Here is a 27,925-nt window from a genome sequence, read left to right as displayed (position 1 = left end):
GTGTCACCACACCCAACTAATTTTTCGTATTTTTAGTAGAGATGGGGTTTCACCATGTTGGCCAGGCTGGTCTCAAACTCCCAACCTCAGATGATCTGCCTGTCTCAACCTCCCAAAGTGCTGGGATTACAGGCATGAGCCACCACACTTAGCTTTTTCTGACCCCATTTTCCAAACATGTTAAACTTGATCCTTGACAGAAGTCTCTGGCACAGACGAGGCCCCTACTCTTCTCTCTTCTTGGGCCCTCTGCTCTCTGGGTTAAGCTGCAGTCCCTTACAAGGGGATCCCCTTGGAAGGGATTGGCCAGAGCCTTCGGGAAGCCAGGCCCGGCCTGCTTTGGATATCTCCTCCTCAGGCCATGTACCCTCTAATCTGAAGTAGGGAGGCCAGCAAATGCCTGCCCTTACTGGGACAGGGTTAGATGTGTGACTTAATAAGGTTGAGAGCCACAAGTAATCCCCTAAGCACTGTGCCATGTAACCTAAGATTATCCGGCCTGCAAACACCTGTTTTCACTCCTTCGCTGAGAGCAGTATTAAAAGCCTGCTGGTTAATGACGGTAGGAACCGCCATGAGGTGGGATGCACAAGCATTTGTCCCTTCTTGGAAGCATCTCCAAGGTTGAGCCCGGCTGCACATGCCCATGAGCAAGGTTGAGGGACTGGAAGGGCTCGCCCAAGTTTCCCTCCATATACAGTCATCAGGACCAATCCAGGAAGCTTGAAGGTCAGGGCTAGGGTCACTGGGGGTTCTCGGGTTAGCACAGCTGCTCACTTTGTTAGCGATGGATGGCGGGTCAGTCCTTTAACTCCCTGATCCACAGTTTCCACATCTTGGGAGGGAGGCAGAATAGCACCTATTCTGCTCGCTACGCACGATGTAGTAGTCCTGAAGACCCAGGTTGGTAGGCCTAACACTGCACACCAGGCCAACACCACATCCCGGAAGACGGGAGCTAGGTTGATGTAGACTCTTTTGAGAAAACAGCCGGTGCCAACCCTGTGAAACTGACCAATCATGTTCTAATCATTTAGAACTGCAAGTCTCCGCGTCGGGTGGCACAGAAGATGTTGGCAATTTGTTGGAGAATCATTTCTCTGCTGGAGACGCAAGTCTAGAGGAGAAAGAAAGGGCGCTTTATGCAGACACAGCCCCTCAAGACAAGAAACTGCTCCTTGACTACCCAGATGGCAGGGAGGCTGAGAGCCCCGAGAAGACCCCCGCGTCTGCCGCCGACCCGGGCCCCGATCCTGAAGCCAGCCTCTCCAATGCCTCAGCCACAGAGTCACCTCCACCTGGGGAAAGGGACGGCAGGGACGCTGCGGGGCCTGGGGAGGAAAAGAATGGCCCACCAGTGGCAAGCGCCCTCCCTCCAGGAGGGGCCAAGGGGCCTGTGGAAGAGGAGTGGCCGAAGCCCAGTTCTGGAGAGGGACTAGGAAAGGAGGAGACTGGGCTTGGGCTCCCCACGGAGGGAACTGCCAGTGGAGAGGCAGGAGGACAGGCTGGGGGCCATGAACTCCCCGAGGAAGTCCAGGAGGTCCCAGGGGACAGCCCGGTGCAGAAAGCAGTGGCAGGGACAGCAGAGCCAAAGGCAGAGGGGGCCTCTCCTCACTCAGAGGGTGATGGGGTCCACCCACTGAACGCAGAGGCTGAGGGCAGCCCTGGGCCTGGCGAGGAGCCTGCAGTGCCAGAGGTAGCCCCTGACGTCGCGGCTGTTGGGGGAGAGTCGGAGCCGGATATTGACACAGAAGCCAGTGAGGGCACCAAAGACCACGGGGAGCCCAGCCCAGCTGCAGAGGCCAGTGCAGAGCCTGGGGGCGCCCAGAGCATCAAGGCAGGGGACACTGAGGAGAGCCAGGCCCCAGAGATGACCGAGGAGGACGCAGATGAAGCCTCCTCTGAAGAGGAAAGTGGCGATGGAAGTGGAAGCGAGGAAGAAGGAGGAGCTCCCTCCGAAGAGGAGTCCGAAGAGGACAGCGGTGATGGGGTTAGCTCAGAAGAAGCAGAGGGCACCTCCGAGGAGGCCACGGAGCCCCAGGAGGCTGGGGAGCCCCAGGAAGCCAGGGAGCCCCAGGAAGGCGGGGATCTCCAGGAAGCCAAGGAGCCCCAGGAAGGCGGGGATCCCCAGGAAGCCGAGGAGCCCCAGGAAGGCGGGGATCCCCAGGAAGCCAAGGAACCCCAGGAGGCTGGGGAGCCCCAGGAAGCCAGGGAGCCCCAGGAAGGCGGGGAGCCCCAGGAAGCCGAGGAGCCCCAGGAAGGTGAAGAGCTTCAGGAAGCCACAGGAACCACAAGTCACAGTGACAGAGGGGCCCAGCCTGGCCCGGAGGAATTAAATACAGAGTCCACGGGCAGTGAGACCCTGGACGTGAAGGCAGAGGAGCCCGAGGAGGGACATCAGGGGAGGGAGAGTCCCATCATTGCTGCCCAGGGTAGGAATTAATTCCCTAACAGCAACCCTGTCCCTTGGACAGCTGCATTCTCCCTGGAAGTCTTGTGTGTAGGGGACAGGCAGGGACAGAAGGTGGCAGAGGGTGGCAGGCCCTTTTCAGGGTCCCAGCCCGGGGAGGTGCCTTCAGGCTGTGCATTGGCCGCTGGCCTCCAGTTTGGAGGGGCCAGTGAGAGGGGTCAGAGGGGCCCTGGTACTTCCGAGTCAGGGGCCCCAGAACCTCCCCTTAGGGTCCCTGATGCGCCGTAGCCCATGCCAGTGCCTCACCCTAAAGGAGCAGCGAGCTAATGGAATGATCGGTGCCCCGTGGCCGGCAGGTGGAGGGATGTGCAGGGAGTGGATGGGGGTGGGTTGGGAACTTCCCTGGTGATTCCCTTAGTGGGCTAGGGCTGGGGTCTCCCCTTTAAGACTAGGCTGTAGGAAGCATTGCAGAACCAGGACTGAGGGGTCAGGATCATGAGATGAGAACTCAGGCTGTGACCGCTGTTGTCTCTCAAATGCCCACCTAAAGCAGCCAGAGCTGCCCTCAAAGGGCTGGGGGCCAGGAGCAGAGGGGGAAGGGCCGGGCTGAAGCTCTCAGGCAGTGTGAGAATTGCAGCCAATACGAGGGTCGGTCAGGCACCTTCATGGCTGCATCTGCTTAGTGCATGGACTTAGACCAGAAGTGGGGGCTTTCAGGGTAGAGATCGAGATCAAGTCCTCACTCTCCAAGACAGCTTCCCCACAGGCTTTGTTGCAGAATTAATTTACATACTTTTTTTTTTTTTTTGAGACAGGGTCTTGCTCTGTCACCCAGGCTGGGGTGCAGTTGTGCAATCATAGCTCACTGCAGCTTCTAACTCCTGAGATCAAGTGCTCAAGTGATCCTCCCACCTCAGCCTCCTGAGTAGCTGGGACTACAGGCATGCACTATCACGCTTGGCTAATTTTTGTATTTTTTTTTTTGAGTCTCACTCTGTCGCCTAGGCTGGATGGAGGGCAGTGGCGCGATCTCGGCTCACTGCAAGCTCCACCTCCCGGGTTCACGCCATTCTCCTGCCTCAGCCTCCCGAGTAGCTGGGACTACAGGCGCCTGCCACCATGCCTGGCTAATTTTTTTGTATTTTTAATAGAGACGGGGTTTCACTGTGTTAGCCAGGATGGTCTCAATCTCCTGACCTCGTGATCTGCCCACCTTGGCCTCCCAAAGCGCTGGGATTACAGCTGTGAGCCACCGTGTCCACTGTGCCCGGCCTAATTTTTGTATATTTTGTAGAGATGGGGTCTTACTATGTTGCCCAGGCTGGTCTGGAACTCCTGGGCTCAAGCGATCCTCCTGCCTTAGCCTCCCAAAGTGCTGGGATTACAGGCTTGAGCCACCACTCCCAGTCTATTTATATACTACCTGTCAGGAATTGTACTCCGTAGGGTGGGTGTGTGCTGCAGTCAGTCAGCTCCCTATTCTGGGTCTGGGGTTGGGGCTGCCTGGGACTGGTTTAAAGAGTCACTGTCATGAGATGCTGCACGAGGCATGTCGACTGTTTTTTGGTTCTCGCCCCTAGAGGAGCTGGCTTCCTTCTGCCCCATAAGGCCCGAGTCCACCCCTCTTCTAATTGCCTGAAATCCTCTGTGCAGGCAGCCTGGGAAGAAGCAGCTGTGATATCATAGGCTCAGGAACGGGAGCCTCCCCCTCCCTGGGAGCCTTCGGCAGGCACCCACATCACTTGCTGTCTGGGTGAGAGGCAACAGTTGCTCCCCTCAACACACACACACACACAGAGACACAGATACAGACAACAGAGAGACACACAGACACAGAAATATACACACAGATACAGAGATAGAGACACACAGAAACACACACAGAGACACACACATAGATACAGACACAGAGAGATTCACAAAGAGACACAGATACAGAGATATAGAAACATACACACAGAAACACACACACACAAGACAGACATACACAGGCACACACAGACACAGACACACAGACACAGAGATATATACAGAGACACACACAGAAACACAGACACTGAGACAGACACAACACACACACACACACACACACACACACACACCCTGCAGTGGCCCTCCCAGCCGTCCTTCCCACACGGCCATCGTGGTCCTGATGAGACGCTCATGTGGCCGCGGCGGCTGCCTGCCTGGAGCCCCTCACTGGCTCCCGTTGCTCTTGGGATGAGACCCAAAGCCCTGTGGAAGGTCCTGCCTGGTCAGCCCTGAGGACCTCAGCAGCTCCCCAGCACCCAGGCCTCCCTGACTGCAGCCGGACACCCCTTCTCCTGCTTCTTGCTAAACAAGGCTTGTCTGGGGCTTTCGCAGAATGCTTCTCTCCTCTGGTCACCTAACTCACTCCCCAGCAGAGACCTGGGGAGGCCTTCTCTGACCGTGCTGCTGAGACCACTGGTGCAGGCACACTCCTGACCCCCACTTAGCTTTCAGAATGGTTCCTTCTGTGGCCACCTCATCATCTGTGATGATTACATTTTATTAATTACTTTTATTATTTTTGAGACAGGGTCTCCCTCTTTTGCCCAGGCTGGAGTTCAAGCCAAAAGGCATTCTCCTACCTACCCCTAAAGCCTCCTGAGATGTTTGATGTTTTAATTTTTTAATTTTTTAAGACAGGGTCTTGCTCTGTGACCTAGGCTGGAGTGCAGTGGGGTGATCATGGCTCACTGCAGCCTTGACCTCCTGAGCTGAGAGAATCCTCCTGTCTCAGCTTCCTGAGCTGAGACTATGGGTGTGCACCACTGCTTGGAAAGTTTTTGTTGGTAGAGATGGGGTCTTGCTGTGTTGCCTAGGCTGGTCTCCAGCTTTTGGGCTCCAGTGATCCTCCCATCTGGGCCTCCTAAAGTGCTAGGATTACAGGTGTGAGCCACTGCACTTGGCCCTAGCGTTACTTTAAAGACTATCATCTCTGACTCCACTGGACTAAGAGCAGCTGTCTAAGGAGTTGTGCCTATTTTGGGCACCACTGTATTCCCAGCATGATGCTCAGTGCCTGGCGTGGCGAAGGTGTTCAATGCATATTTGTTGAATATATGAAATAAATAGATAAGAAGGTTTCTGCAGGTTGAGATGTGGACCAGCTCCCCGAATGCGAATACACTGCACATGGAGCTTCATAGAGTTTGGATGATCAAATTCCTTCCTAAAGGCAGAACTCAGTCCAGTGTAACTTGGCAAGACCCTGCTGAGCCCCTGCTCGAGGCCCAGACCTCGTGTGCCGCTCCAGGGCGCAGAGCTCAGTCAGCTGTTAGCTTTGCTCTCACCTGGCTGTCTGCTTTTCTCCACAGAAGAGACGGAGGATGCAAATGAAGAAGCCCCATTGAGGGACCGCTCCCACATCGAGAAGACCCTCATGCTGAATGAGGACAAGCCATCCGATGACTACTCTGGTAACCAGGGCAGGGAGATATGCCCAGGGCTGGGAGAGCCCGGCCGCCAGGGTCCAGACAGGCTCCTGGAGGCTCCTGAGAGCGAGGGTGCGCCGGGTGGTATCTTGGAGGCCGGAGGGGACGTTGGGGAAGAGGAGAGCCCTGAAGGTGGGAGGCTTCGTAGGGGAGGCTCTGTGAGCAAGGTTCAAGCCTCGGGGTTCCAGGTGGGCACAGATGAGGAAGGGCCGTCCAAGCAGATGGCCCGGTGTGGGCGAATCCAGCGCGGCCCCATGCTGTGCTGGGGCCATCTCCTTTGCTGTGATTTTTAGTTTATAAAGCCGTTTCACGTGTGGTGTTTCATTTTATCTTTGAAACCCAAGGATTGCAGCAGGGCTCGTCTCCTCTTAATCAATGAGCCACCTAACTGGAGCTCAGGCTAGCAGCAATTTGCTCCTGGCGCACAGCTAGAGGGTGGCGGATCGAGGGGTAGAGTCTCGCTAGCCTGACTCATCACCCCATAGGCCTCCCCACTGTGAGCTCCCAGCAGGGAGCTTCCTCTTAGAAAGAGGCCACCTGGGTTACCTGACCCCACCCCTCCCAGGAGTGTCTGGGAGTACAGTGACAGGCCAAGGCCAGGGCCAGGGTGCCGTTCTGCGGGCCTGCTGGGTGCTGGGCCTCCTTGCCTTCTAAGCCTCAGGGAGCACACACAGGTGGGCGACAGAGAGGAAATTCTCATCCACCAAAGAAAGGGCTTGCAGTGAGGCAGCAGGCCGAGACAAGGTTTCAGACACACTACTGAGGTGAGGAAGGAGGAGAGAGGTTTTGAAAAAACAGCTCAGGCCGGGCACAGTGGCTTATGTCTGTAATTCCGGCACTTTGGGAGGCTGAGGTGAGTGGATCACTTGAGCCCAGGAGTTAGAGGCTGCAGTGAGCTACGATTGCTCCACTGCACTCCAGCCTGGGTGTCAGAGCAAGATCCTGTCTCTAAAAAAATAAATAAATAATAAAATAAAATAACCAAACAGCTCAGGAAGCTTTGGGGGTGGGTAGGAGAATGCCTTTTCATTTGAAGGTTTTTGCAGGTTGAGATGTGGGCCAGCTCCCCAAATGCAAATACATTGCACAGTCACTGGGCTGCAAACAGCACTTGCTGCCCACCAGGCAGGGGTGGAGCTGCCCTGGGTGGTGAGGCCCCTCCACAATGGAGGAGCTGCCTGGATCGCACCTGCCTGATGCTCTTCCCCCGGCCCCCTCTGTCTCCAGCGGTGCTGCAGCGGCTTCGGAAGATCTACCACTCATCCATCAAGCCTCTGGAGCAGTCCTACAAGTACAATGAGCTCCGGCAGCATGAGATAACAGGTAGGGCTTGAGATCACAGGTACGGCACAGGCCTGTCAGCGGGGCCACACCGCTGACCAGCCCGGTCTCCCCCGGTACCCACAAAGGTTCAGGATCTCATTCATGATGTGTGCGAGGACTTGTGGGTCTGGGTCTGGGCTCCCCCTGGGAGTTGGAAAGGACGACACCTCCATCACGGGACTACCCTTTCACCAGCAGAGCGCGATGCTTTACCAGGGTGTTACAGATGCATTTTGGTTTTAAGCCTTTATGCTTCAGTCATGCACATTTGAGTTTTCAAAGGCGATGATGCCTATTTCAATCCCTCCTGTGCTCCAGAGCCCACAGGTGCCCCCTGTCTACTCACGGGTGGTGCCTGAGTCCTCTGATCCCTCCATTCCTTCCCCTCCTATTGCCCGTCCTCTCTGCTTCCCTTGGGCCTGGATTCTTTACAAAATTGATTTTCAAAATAATAAAAATAAGACACACTTGTTGCAAAAAATTCAAATAGTGCAGAATAGTATACGTTGAAAAATAAAAATTCTATTCTTGACCTCCAACTTTTTTTTTTTTTTTGAGGCGGAGTCTTGCTCTGTCACTCAGGTTGGAGTGCAGCGGCGCGATCTCAGCTCACTGCAAGCTCTGCCTCCCAGGTTCACGCCATTCTCCTGCCTCAGCCTCCCGAATAGCTGGGACTACAGGCGCCTGCTACCGTGCTCGGCCAATTTTTTGTATTTTTAGTAGAGACGGGGTTTCACCATGTTAGCCAGGATGGTCTCGATCTCCTGACCTCGTGATCTGCCCGCCTTGGCTTCCCAAAGTGCTGGGATTACAAGCGTAAGCCACCGCTCCCGGCTGACCTCCAACTTCTTTAATTCGACTCCCAGAGAAACCCATCGTTACAGTGAAGACTTCCAAGCATTTCCTCTGCATGTGTGAGCACATAGATGGATGTCGTTTTTTGTTTTTACAAACGTGGGATCCTGTTAGGTGAGCTGTATGTGTGGAGACCTCCCTCCTTCCCTCTGACGGCTGTGTGCTCTTCCCCTGTGTGACCACGCCATGCTTGGGAAAACCAGCACCCTCCTGGTGGCTCACGCCTGTAATCTCAGTACTTTGGGAGGCAGAGGTGGGAGGATGGCTTGAGCCCAGGAGTTTGAGACCAGCCTGGGCAACATAGTGAGACCCCGTCTCTACAAAAAATATAAAAATTAGGGGTGGGCATGGTGGCTCACACCTGTAATCCCAGCACTTTGGGAGGCCAAGGCGGGCAGATCATGAGGTCAGGAGTTCGAGACTAGCCCAGCCAACATGGTGAAACCCCATCCCTACTAAAACCTACTAAAAATACAAAAATTAGCCGGGCGTGGTGGCTGGCGGCTGTAATCCCAGCTACTCAGGAGGGTGAGGCAAGAGAATTGCTTGAACCCGGGAGGCAGAGGTTGCAGTGAGCCGAGATTGTGCCACTGCACTCCAGCCTGGGCAACAGAGCAAGACTCCATCTCAAAACAAACAAACAAACAAAACACACACACACAAATTGGGCCTGGGGTGATGGCTCATAGTGCTTTTAAAAACAATCCTATGGCCGGGCACGGTGGCTCACACCAATAGTCCCAGCACTTTGGGAGGCTGAGGCGAGCAGATCCCTTGAGGCCAGGAGTTTGAGACCAGCCTGGCCAACATGGCAAAACCCTGCCTCTACTAAAAATAAAAAGATTGGCTGGGTGTGGTGGTGTGTGCCTATAATCCCAGCTACTGGGGAAGCTGAGGCATGAGAATCACTTGAACTGGGGGGGGGGCAGAGGTTGCAGTGAGCCGAGATTGTGCTACTGCACTCCAGCCTGGGTGACAGAGCGAGACTCCATCTCAAAAAAAGAAAAACTAGCTGGACATGGTGGCATGTGCCTGTGGTCCTAGCTACTCGGGAGGCTGAGGCAGGAGGATCATTTGAGCCTGGGAGGCAGAGATTGCAGTAAGCTGAGATTGCACCAGTGCACTCCAGCCTGGGCGACAGAGTGAGACCCTGTCTCAAAAAAAAAAAAAAAAAAAAAAAATTGGAACCCTGGAATTAAACATTTTGTTAGTTGTTGCCATATTGTCTCCCATGATACCAATTTGTACTCACAATAACAGTAGATGAGAGTCCTTGTTTCCCAACAGCAATGCCATTTAAAAATGTTACTCATCTTTAAAAAATTTAGCAATGGTATCTTATTGTTTTTTGAATGAGATTAGAAATCTTTCCCTGTGTTAATTTGGCTGTTTCTATATGATCTCATTTGATGCTCTGGATGGCTGTAAGTGGCCAGGGTATAATAGGGTTTGTATTCTTCCTGCTCTACAGAGGGGAACCTGAGGCCCAGAGACGTGCTGGGTTACCCAGGATCACACAGCTGGAAGCAGGGAATACCCTGTTCCACAGCTACCTGTACTGTTTTTTGTAGCCTAGGAGCCAGTTATTGCCCCCCTTTGTAGCAGATGCACAGCCATTGGTGTGAGCTTACGGAGCCTCCCAAAGGCTTTCTCTTTCTCTCTTGGCCCTGAGACCCGGAGGCTTGGCCCTCCTAGGAAACTTGTGTGTACAGCAGCAGGGCCAGGAGCTCCGGCGTCCCTAGGGCATGGCGCTCTGCAGGGAGGGCCCACTTCCTGGCCCCTGCACTCGCCTTTTGGACTTGGCTCTTAACTCTTAGTCTCTGGCCAGCTTCCTTGTAACCTCTCCCAGGCTCACCTCCCACCTCCTGCATAGGCCAGCGGTGCCCCCTGCTGTGAGGAGCCGAAACCGCAGCACCAGGAAAGGACCCTGTTTGTGGCTTGTCTTGGAGAACGGGAACATCTGGGGCTCTCCTTGGCGTCGCCTGGGCCGGTGTTAAGAGACTGTGACATCTCTGTGGCTGTAACTGGGGACTCCTGCCACCCTCTCAGCCTCCTTATCCCTTCCTGGCCCCCAGCCAGGGCTTGACTTCCACAGATGTGAGTGTCTCCTGTGTATTCATAGACAGGGAGGGATGGGGCAGGGCCATGGTGTTGCTTTCAGGCAATGTACACGTGCCTGCTATGTATAAGACACCACCTGGTTAGGACTGAACTTTAGCCTCGGAGAAGGAAGACCAGAGCATCGGAAAGCAAGATACAGAAGAGGAAGCATACGGCACCACTCTCTGTAAAAAGATGGGGGCCAGGTGTGGGGGCGCACGCCTGTAATCCCAGCACTTTGGGAGGCTGAGGCAGGTGGATCACTTGAGGTCAAGAGTTCGAGAGCAGCCTGGCCAACATGGTAAAACCCCATCTCTACTAAAAATACAAAAATTAGCCAGGCATGGTGGCATGCACCTGTAGTCCCAGCTGCTTGAGAGGCTGAGGCAGGAGAATGGCTTGAACCCAGGAGGTAGAGGCTGCAGTGAGCTGAGATTGTGCCACTGCACTCTAGCCTGGGCAACAGAGCAAGACTCTGTCTCAAAAAAAAAAAAAAAAAAAAGATGGGCAACGGCTGGGTGCCGGGCTTATGCCTGTAATAGTAGCACTTTGGGAGGCCGAGGTGGGTGGATCTCTTGAGCCCAGGAGTTGGAGACCAGCCTAGGCAACATGGCAAGACCCCATCTCTACTCTAAATAGAAAAATGAGCTGGGCTTGGTGGTACATGCCTATAGTCTCAGCTACACAGGAGGCTGAGGTGGGAGGATCGCTTGAGCCTGGGAGGTCGAGGCTACATGAGCTATGATCACACCACTGTACTCTGGCCTGGGCGACAGAGTGAGACCCTGTCTCAAAAAAAAAAAAAAAGATGGGGAATATGATAGCTACAAATATTGCTTAGATATGCATTAAAATGTCTAAAATAACATGTAAGAAGTCAGCAGTGGTTACCTGTTCCAGGGGGTGTTAGGGCTGAGGCAGACTGCGACGGAGATGGGAGACTTTTCACTGTTTACCTTTTTATATTCCTGATCTTTGAACCAAGAAATTAAATAAATTAAAATCATAATAAATAAATGAAACAAAAGGGGGGTGCCTAGTGTTTTTAGGGTGGCCTGCTGGCCTCAGGGAGAAGAGTCTGGAGAACTTCAGTGTTGAATTATGCAGGGCTGACCCTCTGTGCTGTAGTCCAGAGAAGAGCTGAAAGAGCTGAGGCCTGAAAATCTGCAGTAAGACTGACCACACCCCACGTTGAAAGCCTCTCCCCTCCCCTCCCTGTCTGCTGGATGTGAAAGCACGAGAGCATCTAATTTTCCTCTTAGGGACCCACCTGGAGTGGCCCTTGCAGAGTCATCTCCCCAACATGGCCTTCAGAAGGACATTAGATGCAGGACCCAAGAACTGCCAGTTCATTGTTTGGTTTTGGGCACTGGCAAATTTGCCATGGACTTTAGAGGCTATTGTTTGAGAGTGACCCTAGAAGAGGGTGAGTGCAATGGCTCATACCTGGAATCCCAGCACTTTGGGAAGCCAAGGTGAGAAGATTGCTTGAGCCCAGAAGTTTGAGACCAGCCTGAGCAACGTTGCAAGACCCCATCTCTACAAAAAAAATTTAAAAATTAGTTGGGCATAGTGGTGCATGCCTATAGTCCTAGCTACTACTTGGGAGGCTGAAGTGGGAGGATTGCTTGAGCCCAGTAATTGTAGTGGGGCACAATTGCACCACTGCATTTCAGCCTGGGTAACAGAGACCCTGATTCTAAACAAAAGAGGACAGAAAGAGAGAGAGAGAGAGAGACACTGGCCCTAGAGTCCAGGATTAGGCTGTATTGGGAATTTGGGGAGCCCCAGGTTGGAGGAGAGGAGAGCTGCAGAGGCTGGAGACAGGTAAGGTCTGAGTCCAGACCACCCAAGATTATACAAGCTGCTCCACATCCATCCTCCATTCTCAACCCAGATTCTCTCCATGTGGAAGCTCCGTCCTCCTTTCTCTATGAGCTTTTCTCCTCCAGATTTAACCACGAGACCTCACCCAGAGTGAGTTCCGAATCAGGGTTTGTTGAATGCACTGAGATCCTTCTTCTGATGGGGGCAGATGTGCCAAGGATCTGGGAAAGGCCCAAAAATGACTTCTGTGTCTTTTTACTGGGTGATCACACTTACGTAGTAAGAGAAGTGCCACTGGGGGCTACACATGTCTGATTCCTGGAGAATTCCACAACTCAATTGGATGGACGGTGAGATGCTTTGGAGTACGGTGCCATACCCCTTGTGTGAACTTTTGTTAGTTATATTCCATTTCTACTTCCTGTTGCCCACAGATGGAGAGATTACCTCCAAGCCCATGGTGCTGTTCCTGGGACCGTGGAGTGTTGGTAAATCTACCATGATAAACTACCTCCTTGGGCTGGAAAATACTCGCTATCAGCTCTATACAGGTAATCAATCTTCTTGTGTGATTGTTGGGATTTGAATGTTGTATGTAAAAGCACCATGAAAAGTTAAATCACTGGCCGGACATGATGACTCATGCCTGTAATCCCAGCACTTTGGAAGGCCAAGGCAGTGGATCACTTGAGGCCATCAGTTTGAGACCAGCCTGGCCAACATGGCAAAAACCCATCTCTACTAAAAAAATACAAAAATTAGCTGAGTGTGGTGACACATGTCTGTAATCCCAGCTACTCAGGAGCTTGAGACATGAGAATTGCTTGAACCTAGGAGGCAGAGATTGTAGTGAGCTGAGATTGTGCCACTGCACTCTAGCCTGGGTGACAGAACGAGACTCCGTCTCAAAAAAAAAAAAAAAGGAAAGAAAAGTTACGCCACATGTAGGTGTTCAAATACAAAATTTGAAAAAGGCTGGGCATGGTGGCTCTATGCCTGTAATCTCAGCACTTTGGGAGGCCGAGGCAAGAGGATCATCTGAGGTCAGGAGTTCGAGACCAGCCTGGCCAACATGGTGAAACCCTGTCTCTACTAAAAATACAAAAAATTAGCTGGGTGTGGTGGCGGGTGCCTGTAGTCCCAGCTACTTGGGAGGCTGAGGCAGCAGAATTGCTTGAACCCAGGAGGCAGAGGTTGCAGTGAGCCAAGATTGCACCACTGTACTCCAGCCTGGGCGACAGAGTGAGACTCTGTCTCACAAAAGAAAAAAAGAAAATTTGGAAAAAACAGAAAACAAAAAAAGACACTGCGCCAATGTCCACAGCAGCATTATTCACAATAGCCAAAACGTGGAAACCACTCAAATGTTCATCAGTGGATGAAGGGATCAACAAAATGTGGTCTGTTCATAGATAAATTATTATTCAGCCTTAAAAAGGAATGAAATTCTGACATCTGCTACATGGATGAACCATGAAGACATTATGCTAAAAGAAAGAAGACAGACACAAGAGGACAAATACCGTCTGATTTCACTTATATGACAGTAGGCGGCTGGGTGCGGTGGCTCACGCCTATAATCCCAGCACTTTGGGAGGCCAAGGTGGGTTGATCACAAGGTCAGGAGTTCAAGACCAGCCTGGCCAAGATGGTGAAACCTCGTCTCTACTAAAAATACAAAAATTAGCTGGCCGTGGTGGTGGGCACCTGTAATCCCAGCTACTTGGGAGGCTGAGGCAGGAGAATCGCTTGAACCCGGGGGCGGAGGTTGCAGTGAGCTGAGATCATGCCACTGCACTCCAGCCTGGGTGATAGAGTGAGACTCTGCTCCAAAAAGGAAAAAAATAAATAAATAAAAAGAAGGCAAAATCAGAGAGAGAGACGCCAGAGTGGTTGTAACCAGGGACTGGGGGCAGAGGGAATGGGGAATGACTGTTTAATGGATACAGAGTTTTCAGTTGGGAAGATAAAAACATTCTGGAGCTGGATGGTGGCAATGGTTGCACAACAGTGTGAATGTGCTTAATGCCACTGAACTGCATGCTTTAAAATGATTAAAATGGTAAATTTAGGCCTGGAGCAGTGGCCCACACCTGTAATCCCAGCACTTTGGGAGGCCAAGGTGGGCAGATCATTAAGGTCACAAGTTCGAGACCAGCCTGGCCAACACGGTGAAACTCTGTCTCTACTAAAAATACAAAAATTAGCCGGGCATGGTGGCCAGTGCCTGTAATCCCAGCTACTCGGGAGGCTGAGGTGGGAGAATCGCTTGAACCCGGGAGGTGGAGGCTGCAGTGAGCTGAGATTGCACCACTGCTTTCCAGCCTGGGTGACAGAGCAAGACTCCATCTCAAAAAGAAAAAAAAGGTAAATTTTATGTTATGTATGTTTTACCACAATTAAAAGAAAGCCCCAATAGCTTAGCAAACATATCCAATTCTGTTGCAAAAGTCTCCCTGTGACACCAGGCATATACACATGCTTCTCAGTAGGTCTGTTTCACAGAGATCACGTATTCCTTCACCTCTCACCCCATGTGCCCAGGCGCTGAACCCACCACCTCTGAGTTCACGGTCCTCATGCACGGGCCTAAGCTGAAAACCATCGAGGGCATCGTCATGGCTGCTGACAGCGCCCGCTCCTTCTCACCCCTTGAGAAGTTTGGCCAGAATTTCCTAGAGAAGCTGATTGGCATTGAGGTTCCCCACAAACTTCTGGAGAGGGTCACTTTTGTGGATACACCAGGCATCATCGAGAACCGCAAGCAGCAAGAAAGAGGTAATTTAGCCCTCATTTCTGAACAGTGTAAGCTCTGTTTCAAAAAGTTATTTTTGGCCAGGCGTGATGGCTCATGCCTGCGATCCCAACTCTTTGGGAGGCCAAGACAGGAGGATCCCTTGAGGCCAGAGGTTCAAGACTAGCCTGAGCAACATAGTGAGACCTTATCTCTACAAAAAAATTCAAAAGATAGCCAGGCATAGTGGCATGTGCCTATGGTCCTAGCTACCCGGGAAGCTGATGTGGGAAGATTGCTTGAGCCGAGGAAGTTGAGGCTGCAGTGAGCCATAATCGTGCCACTGTACTCCAGCCTGCGCAAGAGTGAGACCCTATCTCATATAAATAAATGAATAAATAAGGCTGGGCACAGTGGCTCACACCTGTAATCCCAGCACTCTGGGAGGCCAAGGCAGGTGGATCACTTAAGCCCAGGTGTTCTAGACCAGCTTGGACAACATGGCAAAACCCCGCCTCTACAAAAAATATAAAAATTAGGTTGACACGGTGGCACATGACTGTAGTCCCACCTACTCGGGAGGCTGAGTTGGGAGGATTGCTTGAGCCCAGGAGGTCAAAGCTGCAGTGAGCTGTGGTCATGCTACTGCACTCCAGCCTTAGTGACACAGCAAGACTCTGTCTCAAAAAAAAAAAAAAAAAGAAGGAAGAAAAGAAAACTACTTTTGACAGTGGGTGGTAGGCAGGCAGGGAAAGGAAGTGTGCCCAGTGTTGCCCAAGACCAGGAGAGGCGTTCTTAACTTCCACCCTTCTTGTCGTCACTGCAATGCCATCTGGGTTTTGGAGTGCCTGGTCCTCCTACCTCCCCAAGGACTGATTTGGTTTGGAGACGGCAATATTTTCCAAAGTGGGGGCCTAGTCCTCTCTGCAAGCAGCTCTGAGAGGTTCAAGCTGGGGCTCAGTTGTCTTTGGGAGGCCCTGTGTGTCCTGTGTAGCCAAGGGCCTGGACTAATTGGATCCCAGTACCAGTATATTTGACTTCTGGCTAAATTGGGTTTGGCGCTCCTGGGCCTGCTGTAGGTTGAACCTGACCTTCAACTCTTCCTATTCCCAGTTTCTGCTTTTCCAGGGTTGCTTCCCCATAAGCCTTTAGCAGGCTTCTTCAAAGCCCTACTTGCCCTCAGGTAGCAGGGGAATGCTACTTTGGGCCTGTCTGACTTCACTTACATGAGAGTAGGCAAAATCAGAAAGACAGAAACCAGAGTGGTTTTAACCAGGGGCTGGGGGGAAGGGGAGATGGGCAGTTACTGTTAATAAGTACAGAATTTTCAATTTGGGAAGATGAATAAGTTCCAGAGAGGGATGGCCGTGATGGTTGTACAACAGTGTGAATGTATTTAATGAACAAGGCTGACAACCAGGCCACAAGACTAGAAGCCAGATCCACCAGGCATGCGGCTATGGAGTAGGCCACTGAGTCCTGCCATGAGGCAAGGCTGTCTGCAGAGACTCCTGAACAGGGCAGTGCAGGAATGTGTGAACAGACGGTGGATCTCAGTTCATGGTTAGAACAACTCAATTGTGGTTATAAATAGATCTTGTAGTAATGATATTAGCAGTAATATTAGAAGCAATTAATAATATTAGTAATAATATTATAGTATATTTAATTATATTATTATGGTATAATGACATTAGTAGTATTATTAGTAATGTTAATAATGTTAATAATTATAATAGTAAATTGTACCCCTATTACACACTGGATAATTTTATACATTATTGTAAAAAAAAAAAAGATTTCAACGTTTTTAGACAGGTAGTCCTCATCTCCTCAGTTTTCTTATTTGCAAAGAAAACTAGGAAATAAGAGGCTAATGGAATTAAAATGTATTCTGTACCAGCTGTATGATTGGAATTTTAGGTGCTGTCCTATATTTACAGCAACATGGTAATCTTTATATCAGTTCAGATGTTGATATTGTTCTTCTTGTCATTTTGGAGCTAAAAAGGTAGAGCTTAGAGGCATTTAATATACAGCTGGCCAGGGGCAAAGCTCAAATTCTAGTCCAGGTCTCAATGCCAAGCCCACATTCCTTCCCCCTAAATAATGCATTCATTCTTTCATGTTCTTTTAATTCCTCATTTCTCTCCCTCAGCATCTTTGCCATTGCCCCAGATCCTTTTAGACAATAGGACAATCTCCATTTTGAACAGGTATTTAGCTGTCTTGGAAACTTGGATTTCACAGTAGATTAAAACAATGATCAGGTGGGGCATGGTGGCTCATGCCTATTACCCCAGCACTTTGGGAGGCTGAGATGGGAGGATTCTTAAGCCCGGGAGGTTGAGGCTGCAGTGAGCTATAATCATGCCACTGCACCCCAGCCTGGGTGACAGAGTGAGACCCTGTCTCAAAAAACAAACCAACAAGAAAAACAAGGATCAGGCTGTTCTTGGTTGAAGATTGGCAAGGGACAGGAGATATGCAACTGATTTTTTAATAGTCTGTAGAAATCCAGAAAATCCGTAGCGGTGCTCCTTCTTTCAACCCCTAGAATGGTTTAGTTCTGAAAGGAGGTGTGCGGGCTTTGAGGGAGGCCTACTCAGTTTGACTTCTCGCTTCTGTCTCCCAAAGGCTACCCCTTCAACGACGTGTGCCAGTGGTTCATTGACAGAGCTGACCTCATCTTTGTCGTCTTTGACCCAACAAAGCTGGATGTGGGTCTAGAGCTGGAGATGCTCTTCCGCCAGTTGAAGGGGCGTGAATCCCAGATAAGGATCATCCTGAACAAGGCTGACAATCTGGCCACCCAAATGCTCATGCGGGTTTACGGGGCCCTCTTCTGGAGCTTGGCCCCTCTCATCAATGTCACAGAGCCCCCAAGGGTCTACGTCAGCTCCTTCTGGCCACAAGAGTATAAGCCGGACACCCATCAGGAACTGTTCCTCCAAGAAGAGATCTCCCTCCTTGAAGACCTGAATCAGGTGATCGAGAACAGACTGGAGAACAAGATTGCCTTCATCCGCCAGCACGCCATCCGGGTCCGCATCCATGCCCTCCTGGTTGACCGCTACCTGCAGACTTACAAGGACAAAATGACCTTCTTCAGTGATGGAGAACTGGTCTTTAAGGACATTGTGGAAGATCCCGATAAATTCTACATCTTCAAGACCATCCTGGCAAAGACCAATGTCAGCAAATTTGACCTTCCCAACCGCGAGGCCTATAAGGACTTCTTTGGCATCAATCCCATTTCCAGTTTCAAACTGCTCTCCCAGCAGTGCTCCTACATGGGAGGTTGCTTTCTGGAGAAGATTGAGCGGGCCATCACTCAGGAGCTTCCAGGTCTCCTGGGTAGCCTTGGGCTCGGGAAGAATCCAGGTGCTCTCAACTGTGACAAAACAGGGTGTAGTGAAACCCCAAAAAATCGCTACAGGAAGCACTAGGTGGTGTAGCGGTTCTTGGGTTCCTGTTGGTGAATCAGCTTGTGTCCTAACTGTCTGAGAAGTCCCGGTTTATTAACCCTTTGAGCCACACTGGCAGGAATTATTACACAGTGGAGAGTTGGGAGTTCACTGAGGCCAGGGGTCGGGGCAGGTGCGTGGGTCTAGGGAGGAGAGTGGAAACTGTGAATTCCTGTGTGCTTGTCTTGTTGCTTCAATGAGGAGGCCTGATTGAGGCAAGTCAGCCTCCACCTGCTTTTCCTGGGTCCTGTCTTTGAAGGACAGAGAGCAGCTAAATTCTAGTGTATCTTAAATCAATGAGGGTCAAATAAGCTAAAAGCAGCTGAAATTCCTTTGTTCCCTGTGAGCTGGGAAAACAGCGAAGGTCTGAGTCGTAGAGATTGTCAGGTCCATTTTGGCTTCTTTCCACACCCTCAGTCTCACGTTTGTTCCCCAGCCCTTGGCTGTCTCTTAACTTTGGGCTGACTTTCAACAGTGAACAGTCTCTTGGGTCTGAATATACCTGGGTTTGTTTTTGTTTTTTTGAGACGGAGTCTCGCTCTGTCGGCCAGGCTGGAGTGCAGTGGTGCAATCTCAGCTCACTGCAACCTCCCCCTCCTGGGTTCAAGCGATTCTCCTGCCTCAGCCTCCTGAGTAGCTAAGATTATATGCTACCACCATGCCCAGCTAATGTTTGTATTTTTAGTAGAAACGGGACTTCACCATGTTGCCCAGGCTGTCCTCGAACTCCTGACCTCAAGTGATCCACCCGCCTCGGCCTCCCAAAGTGCTGGGATTACAGGCATGAGCTGCCGCAGCCGGCCTCCACCTGGGTTTTGAGCCAATCCCCCAGACTTGCTCCTGGTTTCCTCAAGGGGTAGGGCAGTGGTTTAGGACACTAGACAACTAAGAACAGGAGTTCCCAGGAAGGACGACGATCTGCCTCCCCCACTGCCACTTCTCTGATGTGTTCCTCAAAGCTGGCCCTGGGGCTCGATCCCTTTATCGGACCCAGGAGGAGGCGACTGGTTGGTGGATCCAGGTAATTTACTCTTGGAAGTGACTGTAGTGAAGGTCGTGGAAGGGCTCAGAGGGTTAATTGGTTTGCAGTGTGTCTTTGTCTATTGCATGTCTTGGAAAACTCAGATCCCAAAGGCGCTGGGTTTCAGAGAGGACAGTGGAGACCTTGCTCCTTTTCCTTAGGCCGCCAGTCTCTCAAATTTCAGAGGAGGCTGTTTCCACAACTCCCTTGTGGAAACACTCGGCAGCAGAGTTGCTCCTTCGCAGTTTCCACACCATGGCTTTTCCTTTCCTTTCTTCTCCATTCCCTGATGCATCAACACTTAAAACTCGGAGCAGTTTCCTAGGAGTCAGAACCAGCACCAGCCACTTGGTGTCGGCGGCCACCAAGGCTTAACATTGACCTTCCCGCCTGACCTTGATGCAGATGTCCACTGAACACACGGCAGGAAAGCCAGGGCCTTCAATACCAATAAGTGTGAACATGTGTGTATGTTGTCCAAGAGAGATTAGGGAGATCCCATAGACTCCAGGGAGTAGAGAACTTGTAACAGTGTTGCAAGGCTAGCATGCACGGCTCCGCAGCAGGTGGTGGGGAGCAGAGGGGCAGGCCCTGCAAGGAAGAAGCAGCCTTTGGATGGTGAAATGTGCATGGTGCACAGTCTGTGCATATGCCCAGGAGACCCAGCCCGGGCTGCCTCGAGGGGCTCCTTTGTGCACAGCCAGCCGCTTCTCTTGAGAACAAGCTGTCCTGGGGGCCTTACCCACAAGGCAGGAGTCAGGATGCACCAGCTCAGCACCAGGAAGTCATCCTGGACCAGAAGGACAGTGGAAAGGCAGGCAGAAGGAGAGGCACTCTGAGGTCAGGCAGGGTAAGTCAGTTGGCAGTCAGGTTAGGTCTGTGCGGAGAACCTCGAGTTAGGAATTCCCGGTTCTCAGAATCGTTATCACTCTGGTGCATGCTGTCACAGGGGCTGCTGCATTTGGCTTTGTGTAGGGCCTGGATCCTTCCACAAGAACACCTGAGGTTCCAGGGCACTCAGGACAATGTTTCCAAGGAACGAGTCGACCAGGAAAGAAAAGTGAGTTCTGCAAGGGGCATCCACGGAGCCTGTGATAGGGGCTGATGAGATGGAATCTGTCCTGGACTTTTCTTCTCATTAACCACCCTCCGCAAACCCCAGAACCCCTCGCCTCATCTCTGTACCATCTGCCCTCTTGGGGGATGGGCCCTCCCACTTTCCTCTGCCTGCTCCTCCATGCCGTGAGCTGCTTGGGCAGATCTGTTTTTCTGTGTAGTCGGGAAAAACAAAAACCAAAAAAAAGGCACAACTGTGTGGGCATTGTCATAGCTGTTGATGTCACCGCTGCTTTGGGGGAAATGGCTGGGATGAGGCTAATACATTCATGCAATATATATGTTTTCAGGGGGCTGCGTTATCAGCGTGCTCTCCCTGCCTTGGGCTTTTCTTTCCGTCATGTTTTCCTTTTCATGTTCCTTCTCTGACTTCTCTTGTCTCTGCTGCTCACAGGCCTGCCCATCAGTCAGCACAGATACTCAGTGTCTGGTTTCTGGCCAGCTCCGTGGAGGGGGCTTTAAGCAGAATTCTGACTCTTTGGGGTGGGGGATTAGGAACTGGGGGAAACTTAAGGATCCAGAGATTCCCCCAAGAGGAGTGTCTGGAAGGATCTGTGCCTGGACAGTGGCTGAACCTTTCCAGTGTTCTTACGGTTCTGATTTCATCAGTCTCAATAAAGTTCCAGTCTCTCTTCAACACCGCGTGCTTTCTCATGGTCTCCAGCTAGGTTAGTCTCTCATCCTCCTTTTATCTGGTAGAGTGAACTCGTGTAAGTTTCTTGGGGAGAGACTGGAAATTAAGAAATTGCCCACCCTTGTGTTAGCTAGATGCCCCAGGACCTTCTTTGGGGCTGAGGCTGAGTTGCTCTCTCAGCCGCCCAGGAAGCCTAGGCCAGCATGGTGTCCTCTGAAACTTAAAGAACTGCTCTCTCCTCAGCACCTCAATGCCTCATTCCCCTGGGCATCCACGCAGCTGCCTCAGATACCTGAGGGCTCCAGTGGAGGAGGGCACAAAAGTTTCCTGAATGGTAAGGCTGCTACCTCCCCTTGGCTTCACCAGAAAGTGATCTCCTCCTCCACGAAGTGTGGACTTGAGCCTCCCGCTTGGACCTGTCTTTAGAGAAACCTGAACGCGCCCTTGACTCCCTGAGCCCTTTCTACCACATTTTGCTGTTTCTAGTGTCCTCTTCAGAGCAGAGGTCCTTTAATTTTTATGTTTTACTTCTGGGGTCTTCGAAGGAGTTTCACATCTTGCTTGAGAACAGGTTTTTTGTTGTTTTCTTTTCTTTTCTTTTCTTTTTGAGACGGAGTCTCGCTCTGTCGCCCAGGCTGGAGTGCAGTGGAGCAATCTTGGCTGACTGCAAGCTCCGCCCCCCAGGTTCACGCCATTCTCCTGCCTCAGCCTCCTGAGTAGCTGGGACTACAGGCGCCCGCCACCACAGTGCCCGGCTAATTTTTTGTATTTTTAGTAGAGACGGGGTTTCACCATGTTAGCCAGGATTGTCTCGATCTCCTGACCTCGTGATCTGCCCACCTTGGCCTCCCAAAGTGCTGGGATTACAGGCGTGAGTCAACGCGCCTGGCTGATTTTTTGTTGTTTTCGATTTTTTTTTTTTTTTCTGAGATGGAGTCTCGCATTGTTGCCCAGGCTAGAGTGCAGTGGCGCCATCTCAGCTCACTGCAACCTCCGCCTCCCGGGTTCAAGCGATTCTCCTGCGTCAGCCTCCTGAGTAGCTGGGACTACAGGCACATACCACCATGCTTGGCTCATTTTTGTATTTTTGGTAGAGATAGGGTTTCACCATGTTGGCCAGGCTGATCTTGTACTCCTCACCTCAAGTGATCCGCCTGCCTCAGCCTCCCAAAGTGCTGGGATTACAGGCGTGAGCCACCACATCTAACCTTTTTTTTTTTTTTTTTTTTTTTTTTTTTTTTTTTGAGACAGGGTCTCGCTCTGGCACTCAGGGTGGAGTGCAGTAGCTCGATCATAGTTCATTGCAGCCTTAACCTCCTGGGCTCAAGCAATCCTCCCTCTTCAGCCTTCTGAGTAGCTGGGACTACAAGCACATGCCATCATGTCTGACTAATAGAAAAAAACATTTTTTTTTGTAGGGATGAGGTTTCATTATGTTGGCCAGGCTGGTCTCAAACTCCTGGCCTCATTCCATCCTCCTGCCTCAGCCTCCCAAAGTGTTAGGATTAGAGATGTGAGCCATCTTGCAGGTAGAGAGCAGGTTTTGAAAGGGAAAAAACTGGGCCCTGGGGAGAAAGGGAGAGTCTGCAGTCTGTTGTCTTTGAGCAACTGAGCAATCTGACCCAACTAAGGCCACTCCTGTTCACCTACCCAACCCTGCGTCCCTCTTCCACCCGTTCCCGGGAGAAATCCAGAGCTCTTGCCTGGAAGAGGGAGGACTGTTTTAAAGATAAATGTTAAGTAATATGCCAGAATCTGCCTCAAAAATGTACTGTTTCACAAGCCTCACCATCTTCACATTGTCTGCCATTAAGATGATAGAGAAACAGAAACAGAAAACGGAGAAAGCACAATCAGGGACCAGGATAAACATAGATAAAGTGAGGGGCGTGAATGGAGTGTTTTTAAGGGTAAGTGGATGTATCCTTTGAATCCATGGGGGTTACACATGGTTATATGCGTAAGGTGTGTGCAAATACATATGTAAAGTCCATGCATGTGGGGAAACAGGTGGCCAGGTACTCAGCACAGTGCCTGACACACAGGAGCTCATCACCCGTGTGCCATCAGAGTGAATAAGTGGGGTTTGGGGGAGTAAAGGTGTCTGTGCGGTTTTTTGAGACAGGGTCTCGCTCTGTCACCCAGGCTGGGTGACGTGATGCAACCACAGGTCACTGCAGCCTTGAATTACTGGCCTCCAACGATCCTCCTGCCTCAGCTCAGCTTCCCAAATAGCTGGGACTACAGGTGCACATCACCACACCCAGCTAATTTAAAAGGTTTTTTTTTTTTTTGGCTGGGTGCAGTGGCTCATGCCTGCAGTCCTAGCACTTTGGGAGGCCAAGGTGGGCAGATCACCTGAGATCATGAGTTCAAGACCAGCCTGGTCAACATGGTGAAACCCAGTCTCTACTAAAAATACAAAAATTAGCCAGGCATAGTGGAGGGTGCCTGTCATCCCAGCTACTTGGGAGGCCGAGGTAGGAGAATTGCTTGAACCCAGGAGGCAGAGGTTGCAGTGAGCTGAGATGGCACCACTACACTCCAGGCTGAGTGTTTTTTTTTTAGAGAGATGGGGTCTTGTCATCTTGCCCAGGCTAGTCTCAAACCCCTGGGCTCAAGTGATCCTCTCACCTCAGATGATTTTTCTTTAGAAGAAAGTAAAGGCAATAAAAAAGCATTAGAAAAACAAACTGGCTGGGCTAGGTGGCTCACACCTGTAATCCCAACACTTTAGGAAGCCAAGGTGGGAAGATCATTTGAGGACAGGAGTTCAAGACTGGCCTGGGAAACATAGTGAGACCTCCTCTCTACAACAGCAACAACAAAATTAGCTGGGCGTGGTGGCATGTGCCTGTAGTCCCAGCTACTCAGGTGGCTGAGGTTGGAGGATTGCTTGAGCCCAGGAGGTAGATAGAGGCTGCAGTGAGCCATGATCCCACCACTGCACTCCAGCCTGGGAAACAGAGCAAGAACCTGTCTCAGTTAAAAAACAAAACAAATAGAAAATGAGAGGAGTGTGATGCGACATGAGGTTGTCTGTAGAATGCTGACCAGCCGGCCAACATGGCGAAACCCCGTCTCTGCCAAAAATACAAAAATTAGCTGGTCGTGGTGGTGCGTGCCAGTGGTCCCAGCTACTCGTAGGCTGAAGCATGAGAATCGCTTAAGCCTGGGAGGTGGAGGTTGCAGTGAGCCGAGATCGCGCCACTGCATTACAGCCTGGGTGACAGAGCGAAACTCTGTCTCAAAAAAAAAATATATATATATATAATATATATGTACATATATTATATACATATTATATACATATAATATGTATATTATATATGTACATATATATTATATACATATAATATGTATATTATATATGTACATATATATTATATACATATATGTATATAATATATATACATATAATATGTATATTATATATGTATATATATTATATACATATTATATGTACATATATATTATATACATATAATATGTATATAATATATATATATAAAGTAATTTTCATTAAAAAATTTATTGAGGATTATTTCCTGAACAAAAAAAACTTTAAAAAAATCTTAACTCCATCTCCATTTCATATTGGATCTTTACCATGATCTTGTAAAGTAGATGGGGCAGGGATATTTCTTATTCCTAAACCCAAATCTAATATGGGGAAACTGCATCTACAGAGGTGCAGTTTTGCCCGAGTTTGGCCTGAGTTCACTCTGCTAATGCAAGACAAACCACACCAAAAGGCCAATTTCCTACCCATCCCAATATCCTTTCTACTCTATTCCATCACATTGATTTGTGGTAATCTAGAGCTGACAGCAAATTGTGCACTGTATATTTTTCAGACCCACTAAAAGATGAGATTTTGTATCGTGAAGAGTGCAAAAATATTTGTTATATTTCCATTTTTTCCAAACTTCTTAATTTTTTCCCACCACGATTCCAGAAAAATTTAGATATTCTGCATATTAAGGCATAGTCTCTCCCCTGGGGGATGTAGCCATCTAGTAAGGGATACAACGCACAATTGTAAATCAGGGTACATGGGTCTGGCAAGGAACTTTCTTATTTGCAAATGTAATTCTTTGCAAAGCCTCATCAATGCATATAAGTTGTTAAATTATGTAATGGATTACTTCTGTTGAGAAGAATCAGTTGACACAACCTCAGGGCTCTTCGGAGAATACTGAGACACACTGAGGGGCTATGGAGTTTGGTTGGGGAAGGAGTGGAGTTTTAGCTACACTTTGAGGGATGGGCAGGTTTGGTGGGTCACAGATTAGGGGGATGGAGCACGGGAAGATCGAGGGCGCCCAGACGCAGACAAGGGAAGACCGCTGTGTGTGGTGGGGATAAAGCAATGGAAGAGCAGCCAAGGTGAGACGAAGTGAATTAGGGGATACTGGGCCTTCAGGGGAAGCCCAGGGAGTCTAGGCCTGAGGCCACTGCAGGTTTCTGAGAAGATCCAGCGGGCAGCTGTGCTAGGGCGATCTGGGGAGGCTGGAGCGTGGCACGCAGAAGCCAAGCGCCTGCCCTTTGGGTCTGCTGCGTGGAGGGGAACGTGGGGTCTCTGTCCTCCCCCGATGCTGCCCCACTCCAATCCGATGCCAGCGCCCCACAAGGCGGCCGCGAGGAGAAGCCCATCCACTCCATCGGCCTGGCCCCCCGGGGGACCCCGCCCGCCCTAGGCAGGCGCCAATGTGTCCCTTCTCTGGATCCTTTGGGAATCAATTAAGATCGCGGTGACAGGGCCCCCAGGCCGTAGGAGGACCCGGGCCGCCACTCCCCGCGCGGCGTGGACGGGCTTCCAGCATCCGTGCGGGGACAGGGCTGGAGGCTTCGGTGATCGCGGCCGGGTACGCGATCTTCCTTCGTCTGAGGGAAAACGTCGCGGCTGGGGAGGGCCTCAGATTTCCCCGGCACGCCTCCTCTCCTTAGTGGGGAAACTGAGGCCCGGGGCAGGGCAGTTCTGGACCAGGGTCGTGACGGTGGGGAAAGTAGGCACCTGGCTGAACCTGGCCCCGTCCTTCGCGCCCGAATCCTCACACACTGTCCCCGAGGGAGCCATTACCCGACCCTGCGGACAGGGACCGATCCCGCGGCCGTTCAGCAGTGACAGTGCCGGCCGGCTCGCCCGGCGCATGCGCACTGCCTTCCCTTCGGGCTCTGCCCCGCCCCCTCCGGGCCGCGCGCCTGGGACCGAGTCCGGGACTGGGGTCAGCGCAGGCGCAGACGCACACGCGTAGCGGCGGCGCTTCCAGAACGCTGCGCTCGGGAGAGCCTCGGGGCGGGAGGCGCCTCGGCGCTAGGGGCGGGGCGGGCGCCCACTGCCTGAGCCGGATGGCAGAGCCGCCTCTCCGCCAGCTCCCAGCGCTGGCTCGCGTCCCTGGGTTCCGAGCCCAGCGAAGCGCAAGCTCCGTGGCCGCCAGCGCCGGCCCTGCCCCCTCAGCTGCGGAGGCCGCTCCCGGCCTCCGCCGCCTCACGCCGCGGACTCAGCTCCGGGGTCTTGCGGTCGCTGCCGGTGGGATAGGGAGGGCCGTGAACCTCTGTCCTCTCAGGCCTTCACCGCGTGGCTGGGAGGGCGCCAGGAGGCCGAGGCCGGGGCTGCCATGCCCTCCCGGTGCCTCACCCCGCAGGTTGGTCCGCCTCGTGGGCTGTGGGGCGGACGACCTGGAAGCCCCGAGATCTCCAGATCCTCGATCGGGACCGAAAAGGACCTGAACTTGCGCAGTGACTTGCCATTGAGCCCGCGAGGTTCAGGAGACAGGGGTGACGGAAAGAACGCCCAAGGCCGACTGCTGCCCTCAGTTATCGGGGTGAGGTTTCCACCTGAGGCCAGCGCCCAGGGCAAACGGGAAATGAGAGTTTTAGGAGATTCTCCTACCGGAATGTCACCTTCCTTCCCCGCCAGAAACGAACCGCCCTCTCCGCCTGTTAATTGAAAACCGCCTGTTAATTGAAGGGCAGCCCTTAGGGCGAATGAAAACTCCAGAAACCAGGAGGGTCAGGGAGGGTCATCATCTGAATGACTCTTGTGGCTCTTGGGGTTCCCTGAATCAGTCATTTTAGGAACTGAAAAGGCCTTACGAGGATCAAGTGGTCATTAGCCTCTCTTTCTTTCCTCCCTCCCTCCCTCCCTTCCTTTCATTCCTTCATTCCTTCCTTCTTCCTCTCTTTTCTACTCTTTTTTTCTTTTCGAGGCTGCAACCTGGAACTCCCTGGGCTCAGGTGATCCTCCCGCCTCAGCCTCCCGAGTACTTGGAATTACAGGCGCGCGCCACCACGCCCGGCTAATTTAGTTTTTTACTTTTTTATCTTTTTTGAGACAGAGTCTCGCTCTGTCGGCCAGGCTGGAGTGCAGTAGCCCGATCTCAGCTCACTGCGGTCTCAAAACTCCCAGGCTCGAGCGATCCTCCCGCCCCAGCCTTCCCAGCAGCTGGGACTACAGGTGTGTATCATTACACCTGGCTAATTTTTTATTTAAAAGAATTTTTGCTAACGCTGCGCGCATTGGCTCAAGCCTGTAATCTCAGCGCTTTGAGATGCTGAGGCAGGCGGATCAGAAAGTCAGGAGTTCTAGACCAGCCTGGGCAGTATGGTGAAACCCTGTCTCTACTAAAAATACAAAAATTAGCCGGCGTGGTGGCAGGCGCCTGTAGTCCCAGCTACTCGGGAGGCTGAGGCAGGAGAATTGCTTGAAGCTGGGAGGCAGAGGTTGCAGTGAGTCGAGATCATGCCACTGCACTCCAGCCTGCCCGACAAGGCCAGACTCTGTCTTAAACACAAAAACAAAAAAAAGTTGACCAGGCACTGTGGCTCACGCCTGTAATCCCAGTACTTAGGGAGGCTAAGGCAGGTGGGTCACTTGAGATTGGGAGTTTGAGACCAGCCTGACCAACATGGTAAAACCCGTCTACTAAAAATACAAAATTAGCCGGGTGTGGAGGCACAGGCCTGTGATTCCAGCT

At 51.5% G+C, this 27,925-nt stretch overlaps 1 protein-coding gene across 3 annotated transcripts in view; it reads left to right on the top strand.

The window, feature by feature from the left end:
* Positions 1 to 20,948, top strand: part of SRL (sarcalumenin) — a 66,227-nt gene extending 45,279 nt beyond the window's left edge. For 2 of the 3 annotated variants that reach the window (XM_054455753.2, XM_054455752.2), the window contains exons 4-8: positions 5,752 to 5,853; positions 7,096 to 7,191; positions 12,408 to 12,524; positions 14,518 to 14,751; positions 17,345 to 20,948. In XM_054455753.2, coding sequence (XP_054311728.1) covers positions 5,752 to 5,853; positions 7,096 to 7,191; positions 12,408 to 12,524; positions 14,518 to 14,751; positions 17,345 to 18,156 — 1,361 coding nt within the window. In that variant the 3' untranslated portion in view covers positions 18,157 to 20,948. Of the gene's footprint in view, positions 1 to 1,037; positions 2,433 to 5,751; positions 5,854 to 7,095; positions 7,192 to 12,407; positions 12,525 to 14,517; positions 14,752 to 17,344 lie in introns of all 3 variants that reach the window. The other variant, XM_054455751.2, reaches the window with a different exon arrangement.
* The last annotated feature ends 6,977 nt before the right edge of the window (positions 20,949 to 27,925 follow it).

This window comes from Pongo pygmaeus, chromosome 18, assembly GCF_028885625.2.
Source record: "Pongo pygmaeus isolate AG05252 chromosome 18, NHGRI_mPonPyg2-v2.0_pri, whole genome shotgun sequence".
Lineage (NCBI taxonomy): Eukaryota > Metazoa > Chordata > Mammalia > Primates > Hominidae > Pongo > Pongo pygmaeus.
The sequence above is the reverse complement of the archived record's forward strand: the minus strand, read 5'-3'. Positions and strand labels throughout refer to the sequence as shown.